This window comes from Nerophis ophidion, linkage group LG19, assembly GCF_033978795.1.
Source record: "Nerophis ophidion isolate RoL-2023_Sa linkage group LG19, RoL_Noph_v1.0, whole genome shotgun sequence".
NCBI lineage: Eukaryota > Metazoa > Chordata > Actinopteri > Syngnathiformes > Syngnathidae > Nerophis > Nerophis ophidion.
In genome coordinates this window covers 26459465-26481951 of record NC_084629.1, presented here as the reverse complement: position 1 = coordinate 26481951, position 22487 = coordinate 26459465, and the positions used below count along the sequence as shown (strand labels likewise).

The 22487-nt window shown below is 41.5% G+C and overlaps 2 protein-coding genes across 9 annotated transcripts in view; one reads left to right on the top strand and one right to left on the bottom strand.

The window, feature by feature from the left end:
- The window catches only part of usp9 (ubiquitin specific peptidase 9), a 101760-nt gene extending 86720 nt beyond the window's left edge, over positions 1 to 15040 (top strand). For 3 of the 8 annotated variants that reach the window (XM_061879684.1, XM_061879687.1, XM_061879683.1), the window contains 7 exons: positions 440 to 660; positions 727 to 833; positions 917 to 1073; positions 5035 to 5247; positions 8689 to 8718; positions 8892 to 8990; positions 13219 to 15040. In XM_061879684.1, coding sequence (XP_061735668.1) covers positions 440 to 660; positions 727 to 833; positions 917 to 1073; positions 5035 to 5247; positions 8689 to 8718; positions 8892 to 8990; positions 13219 to 13485 — 1094 coding nt within the window. In that variant the 3' untranslated portion in view covers positions 13486 to 15040. The remainder of the gene's footprint in view (positions 1 to 439; positions 661 to 726; positions 834 to 916; positions 1074 to 5034; positions 5248 to 8688; positions 8719 to 8891; positions 8991 to 13218) is intronic. The other 5 variants (XM_061879685.1, XM_061879689.1, XM_061879690.1 and 2 more) reach the window with 3 other exon arrangements.
- Positions 15041 to 16551: 1511 nt separating this feature from the next.
- Positions 16552 to 20626, bottom strand: rpl8 (ribosomal protein L8). Its single transcript, XM_061879725.1, has 6 exons — positions 20488 to 20626; positions 19905 to 20048; positions 19694 to 19835; positions 17017 to 17235; positions 16826 to 16941; positions 16552 to 16754 (listed from the first exon to the last, which is right to left on the bottom strand). The coding sequence occupies exons 2-6, from the start codon at positions 20040 to 20042 to the stop codon at positions 16596 to 16598; spliced, it is 774 nt and encodes a 257-aa protein (XP_061735709.1). The 5' UTR covers positions 20043 to 20048; positions 20488 to 20626; the 3' UTR covers positions 16552 to 16595.
- Positions 20627 to 22487: the final 1861 nt, after the last annotated feature.

Here is a 22487-nt window from a genome sequence, read left to right as displayed (position 1 = left end):
CTGGCATTTACAACGCTGCTCGCTATCCTAAATACTAACATGTACTAACATTTATATATATTTAAAATTTTCTTTTAAACCTGCAAGGTACAATGAGTAGGGTGGCCATGCCACTGCTATTTCTAAACTGTGAGTTGGGTAAATGTTATGTATTTGAAGACATTTACATTTGTAAAAATATTACGGGGGGAATTAAAACAATTTTTATTTAAACAAATAAATTTAATGATCTATCCTGTTAAAGACCTCTGATGTAAACCATTTTGCCCAATGAAGATCTACATCCTTGCTCAGGATCTGGTGACTGACAAAGCAGCCACTCTGAGCTTCTGTGCTGTGTAGCCAGAGCTCGGAGCTGAGGGCCTCTGTAAAGAAATATAGGTGAAAAATAAGAGTTATCTTTCCAACGCTAACATCTGCTCATCCATCTTCCACACAGGTAACCCCCCTTTGAGTAACCCCTATGGGGACACCAACCTGACAGCCCCGGTGATGCTGGTGCAGCAGTTGGTGGCGGACATCCTCTTTGTGCGGACCAGCTACGTGAAAAAAATTATTGAGGACTGCAGCAACTCAGAGGAGACTGTGAAGCTGCTCCGCTTTAGCTGCTGGGAGAACCCCCAGTTTTCCTCCACTGTGCTCAGTGAGCTCCTCTGGCAGGTAAAACTACACATTACGAGAACCTTTTTACTTGTGCTGATAGCTTGCTTACCTGTAAATTAACAGGTTCATGTTTCTGAAAAGGTGGCGTACTCTTACAATTATGAGCTCAGGCCCCATTTGGACTTGCTGCTTCAGATCCTTCTTATCGAGGACTCCTGGCAGACACACAGGTCCAATTTGATTTGACTTTTTTGAGGCTGGGTATGATGTGCTGTGTCATTATATAAAGTCATAACGTCGTTTGTTGGTGCAGGATCCACAATGTGCTCAAAGGGATTCCTGATGACAGGGATGGTCTTTTTGATACCATCCAGCGCTCCAAGAACCACTACCAGAAACGAGCCTACCAGTGCATCAAGTGTATGGTGGCCCTCTTTAGCAACTGTCCAGTGGCTTACCAAATCCTGCAGGTATGTATTGCTAACACAACTAATGACTGAATTGAAATCTCTGCTCAAAGGATATGGGACTAGGGATGGGCGATATAGCCTAAAGTCTGTATCGCAATATATATTACAGCCTCTTCTGATAACGATGTGCATCTCTATGAATGTCAATAAAATAACAATTTTAAAAAGGGTTACAAAGGCTCTAATTTGGCTGCTGAGGTATGCAGTAACATATTGCGTTGTTTCCGTTGGTTTATTTTATCGAAACTATTAGTAATCTACTGGACTCCCACATTTTCTATTAACGTAAGAATTTCAGTAACTGTATCCAATCGGCATTCGTTGCAACCGCTCACCCAGAAGGGGTGTCCCAATACCTGCGACACCTTCCCAAGGTTCCTTCTTCTTCCCAGCTTAGGCTTTGGAGTATTGCCTTGGGTGGATAGATATAGGTTCCGATCTGGGGATGCTGCTGTGGTTTGTGAAGCCCTTCAATTAAGGGATATATAAATGATAAATGGGTTGTACTTGTATAGCGCTTTTCTACCTTCAAGGTACTCAAAGCGCTTTGACACTACTTCCACATTTACCCATTCACACACACTGATAGAGAGAGCTGCCATGCAAGGCGCCAACCAGCACCCATCAGGAGCAAGGGTCAAGTGTCTTGCTCAGGACACAACGGACGTGACGAGGTTGGTACTAAGTGGGATTTGAACCAGGGCCCCTCGGGTTGCGCACGGCCACTCTCCCATTGCGCCACGCCGTCCCTATAATATAAATATATATATATATATATATATATATATATATATATATATATATATATATATATATATATATATATATATATATATATATATATATATATAAATAAGTTTGAATTGTTTTATAGTTGATAGCTTACTGTAAATGCTGTTTTCTTTCTCTAGTAACATGTTTTTTCTACACATCTGTTAAAATGTAATAAACACTTCTATTGTTTCAGTAATTTAGATTCGTTTTGGGCAATACTGCAAATTTGGGTATTGATTTAATACCTAGTAGTTACAGAGGGGGTACTGTATTACTTACAATTTTCAACATCATTGAACTACTACATTTTTAAACATTTTTAAATATTTAAATTATTTCGAACTATTTATGATTTAAATCATTTGGTTTTTGCCCTGCAGCTATCGAATATTTTGGTGTTAGCTTTATTGTTGTTTTATTTTATTTATTTATTTATTTATTTTTTTTGTCCTGTCCAGCTTCTCAGGCAAATCATATTGTTGCTGTAGATGCCCATATCGGCTCTACAAATTTACTTTACAAGAGAGAAGTGTGGTATACTTCTCTTGTTACTTTTCTTTGTATTTTGACTTTATTAAACTGCTTCCTCCCACCTCTAAAGACATGAACCTGGGGATAGGTTTATTGGCAACACTAAATTGGCCCTAATGTGTGAATGTGAGTGTGAATGTTGTCTATCTGTGTTGGCCCTGCAATGAGGTGGCGACTTGTCCAGGGTATACCCCGCCTTCCGCCCGATTGTAGCTGAGATAGTCACCAGCGCCCCCCGTGACCCCAAAGGGAATAGGCGGCAGAAAATGGATGGATGGATAAATAAATGGATTCATGTTATTTGGTGCAGCCGGGCCAAACCAATATTTTGCTTAATTGAGGTTTAATTATACGTGTTAAGATGTGCCCTCAACTATTGCGTTTGGCCTAATTGTCTTTTATTTCTTAAATGCCTGTTTTCATTATTGAAGGCTGACACGCACAGCTGAAATGCGTCTGTGGTTGATTGTCCCAATTTGTGTGTGCTAATAAAAACAGGTACGCTCACAGCCCTATGTGCTTTGTGGTGTGATCGCATTGACAAAGTTCTTGTCTCGTGCGTTTTTGATGATTATTATACGGTGCCGTTTAAATGGTGGTTTATCCACGCAAATTTGCTGTGCTGTTTTCAACCAGCTAACAATACATAAACAATGTAAAAAGACAAACCACTTAATAATGACAACAGTTTTAAATTTTAAGAATGTAATACAGTTAATTGCATTCTTCGTATGCAAAATAGAAATCAATGTTCATTTTGCCATCATAACATATTAGAGATGAAAACATGTATATAAAATTAGTTCAAAATGAATATTTCCCTGAGAGTTAAAATAAAACTATATTCTTAGTATAAAAAATAAAACGATAAGAACAATTTTCATCATATGAAACATAAAAAGTGGATTAGATAGTGCCTTCAATACTGCATTTGACATGTGCAACCAGTGGTGAGTGACCACCAAGCAAAAACCACGCATGCTCAGAAAAGTAGCGTCAGATTTACCGCTCGTCCGAGCACCCACTGGTAGAAATGTAGATCGGCGCCTATTTTATAGAGACTATAATGGGTGCAAGTGCAAGCTATCCAAGTAGCATGTGGTTGCATGACTTGAATAACTTTGCACGACTACTTTCGCGTGGTTACTAATGAAAGGCTAATTGAACATGACAGCTCGGAAAGCGTTGTTAGTTTTCAACACCTTTTGGCGGCATTTGAGAACTTTGTGGGAGTGAAAGAACACATCCTGGTTATCATAATGAATAACATTTATTTTACTAACACAACTTTTGCATTTACATTTGATAATAGATGACTTACCTCGCCTCTGGACGTCCCTCGATTGGATGCTTTTTCGACAGGTGCTAAAGCATCAAACTTGTGCTATTGTGCTATGCAAGCCCCACTTTGCAATATTTGCATAAAACTGCGTTTTCCTTCCATTTTATTGTGAAGTGTTCCCACACCTTATACAACTTTTGTCGCTTCTTACTTCCCTCGTTTTTCTATGGCTCCTGTCCACTGCTTTCTGCGGCGTCTGCCATTGCGAGTTATTTTCGGTGAAAAAGTTTACTAAATTCAAGTGTTTTTAAAGGAGCGGTGTTGTGCAGTGCAGGGGGCATATGATCTGATGTAAACACGCTGTGCGATACCTAAACTACACAAGGCAAAATGCCATCAAAAAAATAAAAAATGAACAACGCCTTGAGGCAGCAAAAATTAATCGAATATATTTTGTAATCCAATTACTCAAGTTACTCGAGGAATCGTTTCAGCTCTAATTACTTTACATGATATCGTTACTTTCGATAATTTGTATCGATTCGTCCACCTTGGTTTTACATTCAAGAGCTTTAACTCTCATTTAGAATATCCTCCTAGTGTGTAGTGCGGCATGTTTAGCTATTCCGACACAATGAATTTATTTGCAGCTATGAGGGTATCCTGACTTAGAAGTGGCTTTGCTCTGTGGAAAGACGTTGGCTAATAGCGAGAATACTACATTATGTTAAAGATGCTTTGGTTTGCTTGTCACTGCAATTTGGTTCGATCTTAAATAAGACATAGGAAGTGGTTTTAGGCTTTTCTCTGCAGTTAAGACAGTGTAAAAAGCGCTTTTAGGAGGACTCTTTGTTTACTGCTAATGAATAATTTCTCCACATTGGTCTCTGTTTCAAAGAAAAACACCATTGTGCACTTTTTCAACTTATTACATTTTCCCAGTAGCTCTGCACTTTTCCAATGTAATAGATGCCATACATAACACATAAAAATGTAACATTGAGGAGTCGATATTAATGTTGGCAATACTAGCATAGCTATGGGAGTTACAGTGCTATCATTACACTCATTGTAACAGCAACATCATACTATGTTGGCTTATTTGCTGAAGAAAAACAAATGATCAAACATACATTTCCAACGTTTGTTGGGGACTGACTGCTTGTTAGCAGAGTGCCAGGGTGCATTTTAAGATGTTTAGCGAAGCCATCGATGAGTGTATTTTTCACCAAGTGGAACATATTGTTTGTCCACTGTCACAACACCACTAAAATGGAGTAATCCTAGAGTCTTAGCACCTACATTCTCTTGCTTATAAACTTTAATAGCCGTACGTTGTTTAACCAAGCGTATTTGCTGTGTGTGCTCACACAGAGTAACGGTGACCTGAAGCGAAAGTGGACGTGGGCAGTGGAGTGGCTAGGCGACGAGCTGGAGAGGAGGCCTTACTCTGGGAACCCACAGTACACATACAACAATTGGTCGCCTCCAGTCCAGAGCAATGAGACGTCCAACGGCTACTTCCTTGAGCGCTCACACAGCGCACGCATGACCCTCGCCAAGGCCTGCGAGCTGTGTCCCGAGGAGGTAATCACACATCAAATTGACTGTGATGAATACTTAATGACTACATTTACATTAACTAGGGGTGTCCAAAGTCTGGCTCGAAGGGCTTTTTGCAACGCCCGCAGGATATTATAACCTTGAAGTGTGGACTTACTTAGACTTTTAGGCTTTTGCCAACAATTACACAAAGCTGACAATGTAGGCTGTATTCTTTAAGTATAATGAATTGTTCAACATACACTGACCTACGTTGGGTTGCTTTTAGTGTGTTTTCTAACAAATGTGAAGGATTTGAGAGTGGTCCTCACAACTGTCAGTTTTAATGTTAATGTGGCCCTTGATGGAAAAAGTTTGGACACCCCTCACTTATTGTGCACTATTCTGAAAGTCATAGGTTTTTTCTGCTAATTTGGAAGCCCTATGACATCCATCATGATTATTATGCAACATACTGTAAATGCTCTAATTAACGCCTATATTTAATTAACTGCAGAGTCTCCGATAATCGTTCTGTGTGCGTACTCTACAAAAGCAAATAAAACTAAACTCACTGGCATCAACCTCCTGATGTAGTTGTTTTCCTAACTCATTAAGATGGCAGCAGCTGCAATGGAAGTATGATTGGTCCACATCTGCCTCCGCATGCGCTATAAAATGTCTATTGTGCTACTCAACTGTCCATGTGAAGCTGACACGCTTTGCACTTGCCATATTGTTAAAACTAATCTGCTCAGCAGTTTTGATACTTTTGGTTTGGTTGCCGCTACGTTGTGCTCTATTCTTGTTAATAAACAACAATGTGCTTGTACAGAACTGTATTGAATTAGTCATTAAATGTATTAAAGTTAAAGTATGTTATAGGTAGGGATGTAACGATAAGCTGTATTAATAACTGCACGAGTTAGTATTACGTTTTTTTTTTTTTTATTAAAATGATCGAAAAACGTGTCATTGATAACTGCACTTTAAAAAAAATCATGGCCTGACTGGCGCCAGTCAGTTAGCTTTGATGCTAACAGGAAAACAAGAGACATTAAAGTATTTCCCCATTAAACTGGACATATTGTGTAAAACAACTTTTCTTACATATCGGTACCTGTTTTTGTCTGTTAGGGATCTGCATAAGTCCCAAAAATCTAAGATAAAACCATGGCGGGGAGATTTATAAAACAATCTTGCCTTCATATTTCCTACAAACGAGACATTTGGAATTTTTCCCAATCTGTGACGTTTTTTTTAAATGTGACGTCAGTGGATGTTGCTATGGTATAAAGTTACCCAGAGTGCTTTCAGCGAGTTCGCCATTGTAATTCAAAGATAAAGTCAATAAGTTCCTTCTTTTTCTCTATCTTCTTGTTGTAGACCTGAACATGCTTTCTCCACTGTTGCCGTTTTTAATATTAAGAAGCATGTAGTTTGAGCTTATATCTGCCAGTAGACTCCTCGATGAAAGCGCTAAAAACTACGGGGAGAAGACGCTGTCAAATTCGAGGCAGGTAAATAAGACCACCCACAAAGTCGTGCATCCTAAAGAAAAGGCCAGAAATCAGCTTGAAGATGGTCTGTAAAACATAATCTATGCACAATTTTGACCAAAGAACCACCATTACGTGTTATGTTGATCCCAAGGAAGTGTTTTTAATGTCGAAAAAAAATCATCTGACCGCAATAAAAAACACACCCCAATCCAAGCTTGGATTCAACCTATAAGCTGTGCTCTCTTAAAACTGAGTGATTGTTCTGTAATTAAAAGAACAGGAGACAGTTGTTTTACGTTGATTTCAAGTACCCCTGAACTGAGGACGCCGACACAACGCCCGCCAGAAATAAAAATGTTATTCTACACACTTTGAAATAAATAAATCTTGGAAGTGCTACAGTACAAACCTATATTTAAAACAATAAAAGCTTAGCAATTAAGCAGAGCAAATATTAAGACTAAAACACTATCAGTGAAGCATATGAAACACAAAACGTGCAAAATAGTAGCTTTTCTAAATTTATTTTTGTTATTAAAATAAGTTATTCAAAAGATTTAAGTGTGTTTATACTGTAAGTACTTTTTGGAGCACATTCAACAATACCACGGTAACTGACCATTTTGGTATAAATGTTCATATTGTTACATTCCTACTTGTATGTAATGAGTTTAATTTAAAAAAACAGCCCCTCTGCTTCCAATTAACAGCCTGTCTTAATTAGAGCATTCCCGGTAGCATACGCAGAGTGTACTTCGTCATGTAGATGGTTAAATTGCTGCCCTGAATTGTTGATGCGTTGCTGTAAGGTGTTTATCCAACTACACATACCCAAAACGCTGCTGTTGGACTACTTGGATGTATTTGCATTAATGTTTGCGGCCAGGATGCTAGAATGTGAAATGACTTGTCAGAGCCACTTAAGCCTGGTGTATACTCTTGCATTGACGACGTTTCCCCTCCCCTAGTGTAGTCTACGTGCCACCTCCAAAAAATACTAGGTTTGCGTCGCCGGTGACGCATAACGCAGAGCTGTGATTAGTCAGTTTTTGCCAAGGAAAATCCCTGAAGATGGTCTGTAAAACATAATCTATGCACAATTTTGACCAATACTCGTATGAAATAAAACAGTGGTTAAAAATGTGCCAGAAAACTGATATTGTGTACTTGATACCTTGGGGCGCTCTAAAAATAATAACTGAAGTGTATTGCGCCCATAAAATGTCACAAAGTACAGCACTCCTAACTTTTACTGACAAAGTTGTGCTAACAGGTTAAATTCCGACACATACTGTATTTTCTCTCATACACACTTTTTCTCCGTCAATAATCATTTTCCTGCACTTCAGGCACGGTATATTTACAAAATTGCAATTTCTGAACATTAACACCAGAATGTTGTTTACGTATAATAGCTATTGAACAGTGTTTTTTTTTTTACATGATAGCCCTCTAGTCACATGTACTAAACGACCGAATAGTGTTGCAAATAACGTCTTCTGTCGCGACTTGTTCAGAAGTTGCACAGTCCATCTTCATAAAGGTTATCTTCTGGTTTACAAGTAAAACGTCCATTAAAAGTAATCTGATTGTGAATGATTAGTTCCAGTGTAGACACAGCTGTGGATGTCGTCACTTAACAGGAAATAAATACAGTTTCTAGTCAACAGCTGCGGTTTCTCCTTTTGGAGACACTGCCCCGAGAATTGCAAATTTGCCCCCCCCCCCCCCCCCCTAAATCAAACAAGACGCCATCGGTGGGACACAAGCTACGTGACACGAGAGTATATGCCAGGCTTTAGAGCTGCATGCTGGGAAATATAGCGTTTTGATAGATCTCTTCTAGTTGAACTCCGGAGGCTCAGCCAATGTTCCGTAAAAATACCGCAACTTTGAGCATTGTGTGTACTTGTCATGTCAAAGATAGTTGCATTTGTTCAATGCAGTGGAATGACACACTTCTCCTGTAATATTTCACACACAGCTCAAGTGTACTGAGGGAAGCCCAGGGAAGGTCAGTATCCCAGGCACCCCCCCTCCCCTCACATAAACAAAGTCATCCTTGGCCAAAGCTAGAAACATTGATTACTATTTAACTTATTGATGCTTCTGGCAAGACAGTCCATAGTCTGACACGGGTCCATACAGTCAGTAGATGTGTGTGTTGTCTTCTTGTCCTCTTTGCAGGAGCCCGATGAACAGGAAACCCCTGACGATCAAGACTCCTCACCGCCTGAGGACACGTCTCTCTACCCTCATTCTCCTGGAACCACACAGTTTCAGCAGGTCATTATCAACATATAATCATTTCATATTTTGGCACTTTTATGAGGGATACACATTTAAATGAACCATTAAAACCGCTAGGCTTCACGGCGGCAGAGGGGTTAGTGCGTCTGCCTCACAATACGAAGGTCCTGCAGTCCTGGGTTCAATCCCAGGCTCGGGATCTTTCTGTGTGGAGTTTGCATGTTCTTCCCGTGAATGCGTGGGTTCCCTCCGGGTACTCCGGCTTCCTCCCACTTCCAAAGACATGCACCTGGGGATAGGTTGATTGGCAACACTAAATTGGCCCTAGTGTGTGAATGTGAGTGTGAATGTTGTCTGTGTATCTGTGTTGGCCCTGCGATGAGGTGGCGATTTGTCCAGGGTGTACCCCGCCTTCCGCCCGATTGTAGCTGAGATAGGCGCCAGCGCCCCCCGCGATCCCACAAGGGAATAAGCGGTAGAAAATGGATGGATGGATTAAAAGTGCTTATGTAGAGGACAAAATTAATTTGCACGAATACAATATTGAAAATGATGACATAATTATGGAAGTTGTAATGCAACATGTTGATGTCCAATTATTATTGGGATAGATGATCCATTATTTAACACATTGGGCGCAAGGCAATTTTATTTATTGAGCACAAATTGTACGCAATTCAAAGTGCTTTACCGAAAATTACATGGCAAACCGTACAGGCCAAAAGTTTAGACTCACCTTTTCATTCAATGCATGTTCTTTATTTTCATGACTATTTACATTGTAGAGCAGCACAGTGATACAGGGGTTTAGTGCATGTGCCTCAATACGAAGGTCCTGGGCTCTGGGTCTTTCTGTGTAGAGTTTGCATGTTCTCCCCGTGACTGCATGGGTTCCCTCCGGGTACTCCCACCTCCAAAGACATGCACCTGGGGATAGGTTGATTGGCAACACTAAATTGGCCCTAGTGTGTGAATGTTGTCTGTCTATCTGGGTTGGCCCTGCGATGAGGTGGAGACTTGTCCAAGATGTACCCTGCCTTCCGTCTGAGTGTAGCTTAGATAGGCTCCAGCACCCCCGCGGCCCCAAAAGGGACAAGCGGTAGAAAATTGATGGATGGATTGGACACACAAAGTTTGGAAACACTTCATTCAATGGATTTTCTTTATTTTCATGATTATTTACATTGTAGATTGTCACTTCAAAACTATGAATGAACACATGTGGAGTTATGTACTTAACAAAAAAGGGGAAATAACTGAAAACATGTTTTATATTCTAGTTTCTTCAAAATAGCCACCCTTTGCTCTGATTACTACTGCTTTGCACACACTTGGCATTCTCTCCATGAGCTTCAAGATGTAGTCACCTTAAATGGTTTTCACTTCACAGGTGTCCTAGTTTTGATTCTTTCAGTGACAATCTACAATGTAAATAGTAATGAAAATAAATAAAATCCATTGAATAAAGTGTGTCCAGACGTTTGGCCTTCACTGTGTATATATATTTATCATTAAAATTAAATCAGAAAATATAATCATCATACCATGTTATAATGATGATGTTATGAATCTGCTCATTCATCCAGGTCATTGTCATCTCAGGGCATTCAATCGATTGCAACTGGACTGTTCATATAAATAATCATATTTCAAAATCAAATCAAAAACTGTAGATAATACTTTTAGTTGCCATATGTACAAATAGATGTGTTTTCAGGCTGCATTTCATCATTGTGAACATTGAGGCCCTTCTCACATCTTTTGGAAGATTATTCCAGTAATGTGGAGCATTAAACTCAAACGCAGTCTCACCGTGTTTGGTCCTGACTTTAGGCACCAGCAGGAAACCACTCCCTGAGGTTCTCAGAACTCGAGATGGTTCATGTGGTTCTACCATCTCAGAGATCTATTATGGCACAATACCATGAAAAGACTTGTACACTCTGAGAACTGTGTCAGTCTATTCTATGAGCAACAGGAAGCCAGAGCAGTGACCTAAGCACTGGACTAATATGGTCGTATTTTCTGGTTCTAATCAGGACTCGAGCAGCAGCATTCTGGATGTACTGCAGCTGCCTTGCACATACTATTATTTGCTAAATGTAATTGTATAAACATGTATGTACATTTTATATAAATATGAATGCATATTTGAATATATTTTGTTCATGAGGGAAAATTATGGGTTTGCTTTGCCATTTGTTGGCTTGGATGTCATTTATATATTTATGGGGACATGTATAGTAATAAGTGTATTGTAATTAAGACTGTCAAAATGAACGCGTTAACGCATGTGATTAATCACAAAAAATTATTTCGTTAATCCTTAACACACAGCAATTTATTTTGAAGTACAGTCTTTTTCTTTAACCGTTGAATGCTCAGTGATCAGATCAATGCATATATGCCAAAGATGAGTGGGCTCGCTAGTGAATTCCAATCAAATACTGCTTGAAATAACTTTAAATAAAACTGTTGCCCCATTTTGTGCAAATAAATGACATGCGCTCAAGTACAACATTAAAAAAGGTTCCTGCATGACATTCTGACATTAAAATTGCATTAGCGTGCAAATATTTGGGTCTTTTCTTTAGCAAATTTGAATCATGCAACCGAGCAATCACCTTTGATAAATTCTAATTCCATCCATCCATCCATCATCTTCCGCTTATCCGAGGTCGGGTCGCGGGGGCAGCAGCCTAAGCAGCGAAGCCCAGACTTCCCTATCTCCAGCCACTTCGTCTAGCTCTTCCCGGAGCATCCCGAGGCGTTCCCAGGCCAGCCGGGAGACATAGTTTTCCCAACGTGTCCTGGGTCTTCCCCGTGGCCTCCTACCAGTTGGACGTGCCCTAAACACCTCCCTAGGGAGGCGTTCGGGTGGCATCCTGACCAAATGCCCGAACCACCTCATCTGGCTCCTCTCGATGTGAAGGAGCAGCGGCTTTACTTTGAGTTCCCCCCGGATGGCAGAGCTGCTCACCCTATCTCTAAGGGAGAGCCCCGCCACCCGGCGGAGGAAACTCATTTCGGCCGCTTGTACCCGTGATCTTATCCTTTCGGTCATGACCCAAAGCTCATGACCATAGGTGAGGATGGGAACGTAGATCGACCGGTAAATTGAGAGCTTTGCCTTCCGGCTCAGCTCCTTCTTCACCACAACGGATCGATACAACGTCCGCATTACTGAAGACGCCGCACCGATCCGCCTGTCGATCTCACGATCCACTCTTCCCTCACTCGTGAACACGACTCCTAGGTACTTGAAAATTCTAATTCTAATCTGATTTTCAAAAAATGATTTAAACAGCCCTAGTTGTAATACATATTGTGAATGTTGTCTGTGTTGGCCCTGCTATGACGTGGCGACTTGTCCAGGGTGTACCCCGCTTTAATAATATAATAATAATGCCGAGAGGGTCAAGTGATAGAAAATGGATTGTCATTTTACTTGCTTATGGGGTCAAAATATAACATGAATATGATGTCTACATAGGTGCATTTGTGCAATAAAAAAATGCCATACCTCTTTTAATTATATATAAAAAAATAAAATTCACAAGTATAAGAAAAGTAACTTTGCACTGTTATTAAAAAATAATAGTACATACCCTCATTAAAAAAGAAATTTGACTAACACAATTTTTATGAAAAGAAATTTGCACAAACATGAAAAGATTGCGTCGCGTCTCGCCAAAAAAAAGGTATGAATATCACAATACATATTTTTATCTGATAAATTATAGATTAAGGGCAGTACGGTGGGTCAGGGGTTGGTGCGTCTGCCTCACAATATGGAGGTCCTGAGTTCAATCCCGACCTCGGGATCTTTCTGTGTGGAGTTTGCATGTCCTCACAGTGACTACGTGGGTTCCCTCCGGGTACTTCGGCTTCCTCCCACCTCCAAAGACATGCACCTGGGGATAGGTTGATTGGCAACACTAAATGGGCCCTAGTGTGTGAATGTTGTCTATCTTTGTTGGCCCTGTGATGAGGTGGCGACTTGTCTAGGGTAAATCTTGCATTCCGCCTGAAACGCAGCTGAGATAGGTTCCAGTGACCCTGAAAGGGACAAGCGGTAGAAAATGGATTGATGGAAATTATTTAGGTTAAACATATTTTCTTTTTGAATCTTCCTGTGTATTGAAGACTCAAAAACCAGATTGAATGTCAAGTGTTTGTAAGACTGACACCTGGGGCTCTCTGCAGTTGAGTGAATGTAGTAATGTTTTGTTCGCTTGTCCCCCCTTCCCCCCTTCGTTGACAGAACAACCACCCTCACGGACAGCCGTACACGGGCCCCGCCGCCCAGCACATGAACAACCCACAGCGCCCAGGCCCCGCCTCGGCGCCCACTCCCGGCCCCGCCTCGGTGCAGACCCCGCCGCCCGGCCCCGTCCCCACTTCCGGCCCCGCTCCCGGCTCGGGCCCGAGAGCACAAGAGAACTGGGAGAGCACAGAGGAGGTGGCCCCGGCTCCCGCCTCAACCCCGGCTCCCGCCTCAACCCCGGCTCCCGCCCCGCCCAAGGAGTAACGTCTCCCGCCCGCCATGCCAGGCCCGTACCGACACCTCCTCTGCTGTGCCTCTTTACTCTCATGTTCTCTTCTCGCTCTCTTTGGTTCTCTCCTCTCTTCAGAGCCTGGCCAGCAGGAGGGGGCCCTTGCGCTACACGGGGGCGGGGCCTGCTGAGCGCAGGGAGTAGATTTAAGAGTTCTAAATAAAGAAAATTAACCCAGAGCTGGCGATGATGATGATGATGATAAAAAAGGTGTAAATAATATTATGTTAATGTTTCTGACTGTTGGGATCGCCCAGTAGCATAACTGTGTGGTTTGCTGTTGGGAAAGGTTGCAGATTTAATATGAACGACACACAAAAAATGGATATTATACCAAGAACCCACCAGAAGACAAGAAATCCTCTGTCATCGCCCACAGTACAAGTTTGTTCCGCCATTGGATGCTTTATCGGTCATTCAACTGTAGAAGACGAAGAAGGACACTGCATTGTTATCATCATAATTATTCTTTAAGCTCCTCAGCGACTCACCAGCTGCGTGGTTGCTTTTAGCGTGACATGCGGAAGGAAGGAAGCAAGTTGAGTTTTACGGTGTTTTGAGGTGAAAACTTTCTGAGAATCTTTGCCTTTTCTTTTTTATTTTTTCCCCCTGAAGCTCCAGTCAAAATGCTGTAACATTTTAGCATGGCTTTCTCACAACATTAGTGTGTAGCCCAAACAACCTGAAGCTCTCCTTTTTCTACTCTTCTCCAATGACAGATTTTTCTTTCAACCAATGTATGACTTAAGTGGCTTTTTTCCAATTGCACATATAATATTAATATCCTCCAAACGTCACATTTTGGCAGCCCGGTGTTCCAGTGGGATTAGACGGCTTATAGCTAATAGGAGAAAACAAGAAATCCAAACATATGCAACAAATTTTTTTTGTTTGTTTTTTTTTTTTGCTTCTGTCTTCAGCCGAGCCCTGTATTTTTTTTATTTTTATTTTTTTAAACAATCACCTGTGTCGCCTAATGGCTGCTAACCATTGTCACATCCCAGGCAGGGGTCAGGGGTGGCATACAGGCGGCTGGTTAGTCAATGTTGCAACATTCACTGACTTGTTCTTCTGTAGGAGTAAAAGGTAAAAACATCAGTAAATACTGTATTTAATTGGTAACTTGAATGCGTGGTTGTTGTTTTTTTTTCCTTTTTGTCTAAAACATACCAAATACTCCTGCAAATGAAAATATTCTGCCCACCGTATTATATTTAAATATTTTTGCTCTTATTTTATAGAATTTATTTTGTTGTATTTCACAAAAAAAAATAGAATTTGATTTACGAAAAGGAACATTTTTGTCCTTGGTGTTATTTTTAAAGAAGATATTGACTGTACAGAGTTCTAATCTGCGCCCAGTTTTTTTGCCGACTTTTGTTTTGGCCATGGTGTGTGACGTTGAATTCTGGAGCTACAGTCGCGATGTGGACTTTCACTTTGTGAGGTTTTTTTTTTGTGCACAGAAATATAACAAACAAAAAAGACGAAAAGCATTGCGCCCTTAGCAAATAAAGAACATTGACTCTTGTCTGTGTCAATCATTGGCTGCTCTAAAAGTTTTGGTTGCTTTGTGCAGCCATGCATTTTACAGAACATTAAATACAATTCTGAAAATGACAAATATTCAGACATTTGAGCCTTTCTGCAAGGATATTTGTATGTGTAGTATGAACGTGATTTAAAATGAATTGCGTGGCTATATACTACTTAGTGCATGTAGATTTATTGCAATTGAGCTGGATTTATTAAAGGTCCAAGTGCAGAAAGCAATCATAAATAGCATTTAAAACGCACTATATAGACCTAGGCCAGGTCAAAAAGTCTTGAAAACTGACTGAATCCAGACCGATCTGGATGACACTCAATCCCTATCCTATTTCTGACGTCTCCTGAAAGCTAAACCAAAATCTTAAATCAACTACTTGAACACATTCTCTGATTATACAGAGAGCGGCAATCACAGTCCGACACCCCATACTCTCTGAGCACTCCCCACAGGACTTCCCTACATCAAGTCCACAAAGCACATGTAGACTGGTTGGGCAAACTCCCATGCACCCTGCCGAGAGTATAGAGCTGGTCCACAGTTCCACGACCAGGACAAAAACCACACAGTTCCTCCAGAATGCGAGGTTCCACTATCCGGCGTAGCCTCCTCTCCAGTACACCTGAATAGACCTTACTGGGAAGGCTGAGTGTGATCCCACGATAGTTGGAACACACCCTCTGGAACCATCACCCCGATTAAGTCTCTATTTGCAAATGACGTGGTCCTGATGGCTTCATCTGGCCAAGATCTTTAGCTCTCACTGGATCGGTCGTCCCAAGAGGAGTTCAAGAACCTCGGAGTCGTGTTCACGAGTGAGGGAAGAGTGGATGGTGAGGTCTACAGGCAGATCGGTGCGGCGTCTTCAGTAATGCGGACTCTGTATCGATCCGTTGTGGTGAAGCTGAACTAAAGCTCTCAATTTACCGTCGATCTACGTTCCCATCCTCACCTATGGTCATGAGCTTTGGGTTATGACCAAAACAAGATCACAGGTACAAGCGGCCGAAATGAGTTTCCTCCGTTAGGTGGCGGGGCTCTCCCTTAGAGATAGGGTGAGAAGCTCTGCCATCCGGGAGGAACTCAAAGTAAAGCCGCTGCTCCACATCGAGAGGAGCCAGATGAGGTGGTTCGGGCATCTGATCAGGATGCCACCCGAACGCCTCCCTAAGGTGGTGTTTCGGGCACATCCAACCTGTAGGCCACAGGAAGACACCCAGGACACTTTGGGAAGACTATGTCTCCCGGCTGGCATGGGAACGCCTCAGGATCCCCCGGGAGGTACTGGACAACGTGGCTGGGGAGAGGGAAGTCTGGGCTTCCCTGCTTAGGCTGCTGCCCCCCGAGACCCGACCTTGGGTAAGCGGAAGAAGATGGATGGAACACATTATCCCCTGGTGGAGGCAATTGATGCAGTGCAGGTAGAAAAGTAAACATACATTCACTAAGTGAAAAGCTCATCTTTAAACAAATGTTAAGAATGAGTAAACAATTTGTTTTGGTATAAATGGTATTTTTATTTTCAACACATTAGACCTAGTTCTCCTTCTCCTGGACGGTCTTGGTTCCACGCAGTCTTCCGGTACGACGGGCAGCAATAAGACCGACCTTGCGACCAGCAGGCGCGTCCCTCCTGATGGTGGAGGGCTTGCCAATGTGCTGATGGTTACCACCTCCGAAGGGATGCTCCACAGGCTGAGTGGAGAAGAGGAAGGGTCACTTTCAAGTAGCGTTGTGCTCAGCGGCTGCAGCGTTTGGACACTTACGTTCATGGCCACACCACGGACACGAGGCCAGCAGTTCCTCTTGGCCTTATATTTGTGGTAGGCGCGACCGGCCTTCAGGATGGGCTTGTCAATACGACCGCCACCAGCAACCACGCCTAGAAGAACAGAGAGAGATCATTCCAACGATGCTCAAAGGGCTGTGAGATGAGATTTGTAAAGAGTAGCCTCACCGATGACAGCTCTGTTGGCGGAGGAGATGACTTTCTTGGAGCCAGAGGGCAGCTTCACTCTGGACTTCTTGGTCTCCGGGTTGTGGGAGATGAGCGTGGCGTAGTTTCCAGACGCACGGGCCAACTTGCCTCTGTCGCCGGGCTTCTCCTCCAGGCAGCAAATAATTGTACCCTCTGGCATGGTGCCGACGGGCAGGACGTTGCCAATGTTCAGCTGGGCTGTAGGAGGACGTATGTTAGCTAAGTCCTTGATGACTATTCAATGCATCTTTGGTCAGCATCCAACAGCTTTATCCACCTCTGCATGTCAATCATGCGTGCTTAAGGATGGGGCACGTAACATTTGAATCAGTACCATCAATTGATTAACGTGGACCCCGACTTAAAAAGGGTGAAAAACGTATTTGGGTGTTACCATTTAGTGGTCAATTGTACGGAATGTGTACTGTACAATCTACTAATAAAAGTTTCAATCATTTAATCAAAACCAATTTCCAGTACTAATTGTTTTTGATAATAAAATCTATTTTTTAATTGCAACATTAAAAAATTAGATGATTACAATAACTGATGTCCGGTGGTTTTATTTTTTTGAGTCTTATTTGCAGGTATGCCAATAAGTTGCAATTACACTTTCAAGTCCAAGATGTTAGATGGCAGTAGTGTACAGTGTGTTGATCAGTTCAGTCTTTGCTGTCTGTTAACACTCTTAGTGTTCTACTTATTACACACAAGCTGTTTGCAGCATGCATATTAGTTGCAATTTTCATTATCTTATTTAAAAGTGTTAAAATCACCATGGAAAATCATTGATGCTCAGCACATAAAAAACAACGTATATTAGCATCGAGCTAGTGCATTTTGGAAAAGTGGAGCCTTACTTTACTTAAGTTGGAGCATTTCTTGGTAGTGATAGGCAAGTGCCTATCACTACTGAGTCGGCAACTGGGCATTACGTCATGTGCAACCAAGGCACCGAAACATGGCTCTAATCTGTGCACGGGTCTGTGCCAAAAAAGTGCCAGATTTGGTACCCATCTCTATGCGTTACATTTGCAGTACCGTTTACAAATAACTAATCAGCGCCATTAATGCTGGCTCAGCAGTTTGCGCCGTGCCACTAATACAACATTGGTTCAGCTTATTCGTTATGCAATCCAAATTATTAATAGCTTACAAAATGCATCTATTACTTTAAGTCAAATCAAGGGCATCCAAAGTGGAATCCAAAGGCCAGCAGTGTTTCCTTAAATATGCATTACAGACTCCAGCACCCTCCGCAAACCCGAAAGGGACAAGCAGTAGAAAATGGAAGAATACAAAAATGATACAATATGGCTGAGTATTATCTTGACCAAATTGGACTTCTCTGATCATGTTTGATGAATAAAACGATATAAAAAAAGACCCCGCATTACGGATTTGTTCGTTGTGGCAGAAACTAGCGGTAGGCAAATTGAATCATAGTAAAACTTATATTTATTCATTTCCTTCTATGTTAAATTTCACATATCTGTTTGTGTTTATAGATGTACATTGTCAACCATTATTCTTGTATATATTGTTAAGAAGCCAAATAAGAATCAGTCATTTGTAGTTTTATTCATATTGTCACAATGTAATATGTTTGTACATGACTGTCTTCAGTTTCAAATAATTTCTACAACTCTTATTTTTTTGTGATGTAGTGATTGGAGCACATACTTGTTGGTCACAAAAAACCTTCATGAAGTTTGGTTCTCTTATGAAAAATGTGACCAAATTTGCTGGGTCAAAAGTATACATACAGCAATGCTAATATTTGGTTACATGTCCCTTGGCAAGTTTCACTGCAACAAGGCACTTTTGGTAGCCATCCACAAGGTTCTAGTTGAATTTTTGACCGCTCCTGTTGGCAAAATTGGTGCAGTTCAGCTAAATGTGTTTGTTTTCTGACATGGACTTCTTTCTTCAGCATTGTACACATGTTCTCAATGGGGTTTAAGTCAAGACTTTGGGAAGGCCATTCTAAAACCTTAATTCTAGCCTAATTTAGCCATTGTTTTACCACTTTTGACGTGTTTTTGGGGTCATTGTCCTGTTGGAACCCCCAACTGCACCAAAGACCCAATGATAACACCCGAATAAGTTTTTCAACGTGTTTAAATCAGAGTCCACGTTAATCAATTCATGGTAAAAAGGTAATGGGTTCGAGCTCGATTTGAACAAGTGCCCTAAGGAACTCAGCATGAATAAGTACAGTCCTCCACTCTACCAACTGAGCTATCGAGGAGATTGTTTGTTACCACTTTTTAATGTAACCAATAGGATGAGTGGGTGGGACAATGCTAGTAACTTTGAGAGAACAGGATGAAACGACAAGCTAATAAACACAAATACCTTTTTTATACGATCAAAATATTCCCACACAATGGAAATGATCTCCGACGATGATAAATGACCAACGACAGACGTGCGGCGATTCTGTTGGCAGCAGCATCCCGTTAACAGATGCACTTCCTTATAAACATAGGTTGGCGCGCAGGTGCCAGTGCGACACATTTCGCGTATTGGTCATGTGACCAAAACAGCTCATGATCGGTCACGTGACTTTCACAGGGTTTCGCTCTATGAGCTTGACGCATGCGCCGATGCAACGGTGTTCCCGGACCCATCACTAGTTCCTGAAGTATCTTACCTTTCTTGCCACAGTAGATGAACTGTCCCGTGTGAATTCCCTCAGCGGCAATGAAGAGCTCTGTCCTCTTCTTGAAGCGGTAAGGGTCCCGGAACGTCACCTTGGCGAGTGGGGCGCCACGGCCGGGATCGTGGATGATATCCTGGAAGTGGGGTAGAGCGATTAAACACAGTTAGGAGTAAGTATACATATGTACCTGCCACGGCAGTACCTTGACAATTCCCTTGATGTAGCCATGGCGTTCTGCAAAGTCAATGTGACGGAGTTTGGCAGGTCCTTTTCTGTGCTTTACGTGGGCTTTAAACACGGAACCCGCACCTTTTCTTTGTCCCCTGATCACACGTCCCATCGTGAACTGCAACACAGGTAGAACAGACGCCATTAAACCAATGAGTGCCATCATTTCTATTCAGGTTTTTAGCTGCTAACGCTAGCTTGCTAACTACCGGTGTCTGACTAATTTGGCCCAGTGTTACTAGCTAGTGTCCTTAACTCTTGCTATATTGACATAAGATGCGCTAATTTAAATAATTTATATGTCGTCATTTTTCCACAAATACAAAGCGGCGGATAGCCGCTTAGCTCACTCACACCGCAACAACGCCATGTCACCCATGGGCCTCACACAGAACTCTTAAAACATTATATTTTAACATTTTTGGTGATAAATAATCACGGTATCTTCTTTACTAAGAAGTCCAGGGTCCCCTTAGATGTTTTTTCGCAGAGGATGGCTTATAAAAGTCGTGATTTGAAGGAGATTTTCGCATGCGAGTGAGACGGACATTACATACCTAAACTCAGTTGACGGAAAGAGGAAGTTAGCAGGCTCTAGCCAAGGTTTTCTTCCGGAGGAATTGAAAGGAATGCTGGGAAATGTAGTTCTGTTTGCTGTAGCGATAGAAAGGGGCTATTGCGGTGCTTAAATAGTTTATTAGAGGCGTTTTGGGAGACACATCAGTTCGGTAATAGATGTAATAGGTGAAATAAGAAATTGTTAAATAATTGTACTATATTTTATACTATGCGACGAAAAGGCTTATTAGCGGTACAAGTGTAAACTACAACGACGGCAGAAGGGTTTACTGAACACGTCATTATCAGAGCTGTATTACTTAATTATAACTCTTATATCAAACTACATTCAGCATTAATGATGTAGGAATTATACATATTGATTTTGTAATATTTCATTAAGGTTATTTTTTTTTAATTATTTCAATGATATATTTTGATTTATGGAACCCATTCATCCATCCATTTTCTATCGCTTATTCCCTTTGGGGTCGCGGGGGGCGCTGGTGCCTATCTCAGCTACAATCGGGCGGAAGGCGGTGTACACCCTGGACAAGTCAGCACTTCATCGCAGGGCCAACACAGATAGACAGACAACATTCACACTCACGTTCACACACTAGGGCCCATTTAGTGTTGCCAATCAACCTATCCCCAGGTGCATGTCTTTGGAAGTGGGAGGAAGCCGGAGTACCCGGAGGGAACCCACACATTCACGGGGAGGACATGTAAACTCCACAAAGAAAGATCCCGAGCCAGGGATTGAACCCCAAACTATTGTCAGGACCTTCATACCACCAGGACCACCGATCGTATTGTGGAACCACTCATTTTTAATTATTCCACAGTATCCTACTAATCATGAGAGTGCATTCATTTAAAATTAAATCAAAGGAACCCTTAGCTGCCAGATTGTGGTCGTGTTGTCATTTTGTTAAATGGTAAAATGGTATATGGGTTATACTTATAAAGCACTAGGTACTCAAAGCGCTTTGACACTATTTCCACATTCACCCATTCACACACACATTCACACACTGATGGCAGGAGCTGCCATGCAAAGCCCTAACCACAACCCATCAGGAGCAAGGGATAAGTGTCTTGCTCAAGGACACAACGGACGTGACTCGGTTGGTAGAAGGTGGGGCTCAAACCAGGATCCCTGAGGTTGCTGGCAACGCCACTCTCCAAACTTCACCACACTGTCCTACAGTTTAAAATACTACATTTTAATATGAATGCACTCGGCATACTTATGCATTTATTCACAGGGGTCAACTAATAAACAAATAAGTGCATACAATTTAAATTCAAACAAACACCACACTGATGAGCTAAATGTAAGTAATATTTTGTAGTATTTAATGGAAAATTGTATGCATAATTATTTCAGTGTCTAACTAATACAATATTTATACTAATACATTAAAAATAATAACTTGGTTGTTTAATTTTACAGTAAACAATTGTACTAAAAAAAAAACTGACTCTCAATAAATGTATTGATCATTTAACGACACATGTCTAAAAATTAATCATCTATAGCAGTGGTCCCCAACCACCGATTGGTACCGGGCTGCACATTAAAAAAAATAAAAATTTTTTTTTTTTTTTGAAGGCCTACTAAAATGAGATTTTCTTATTTAAACGGGGATAGAAGGTCCATTCTATGTGTCATACTTGATCATTTCGCGATATTGCCATATTTTTGCTGAAAGGATTTAGTAGAGAACATAGAGGATAAAGTTCGCAACTTTTGGTCACTAATAAAAAAGTCTTGCCTGTACCGGAAGTCGCAGACGATGTGCGCGTGACGTCACTCGTTGTAGAGCTCCTCACAGCCTCACATTGTTTACAATCATGGCCACCAGCAGCTAGAGCGATTCGGACAGAGAAAGCGACAATTTCCCTATTAATTTGAGAGAGGATGAAAGATTCGTGGATGAGGATAGTGAGATTGAAGGACTAGAAGAAAAAAAAGACGAGGGCAGTGGGAGCG

Coding starts and splice junctions, on each gene's coding strand:
- rpl8 (XM_061879725.1), bottom strand. CDS start 20,042: ATGGGACGTGTGATCAGGGGACAAAGAAAAGGTGCGGGTTCCGTGTTT. Junction 19,836..19,904: donor ACATCAAGGGAATTGTCAAG/GTACTGCCGTGG, acceptor CCCCACTTCCAG/GATATCATCCACGATCCCGG. Junction 16,755..16,825: donor TCCGTGGTGTGGCCATGAAC/GTAAGTGTCCAA, acceptor TTCTCCACTCAG/CCTGTGGAGCATCCCTTCGG.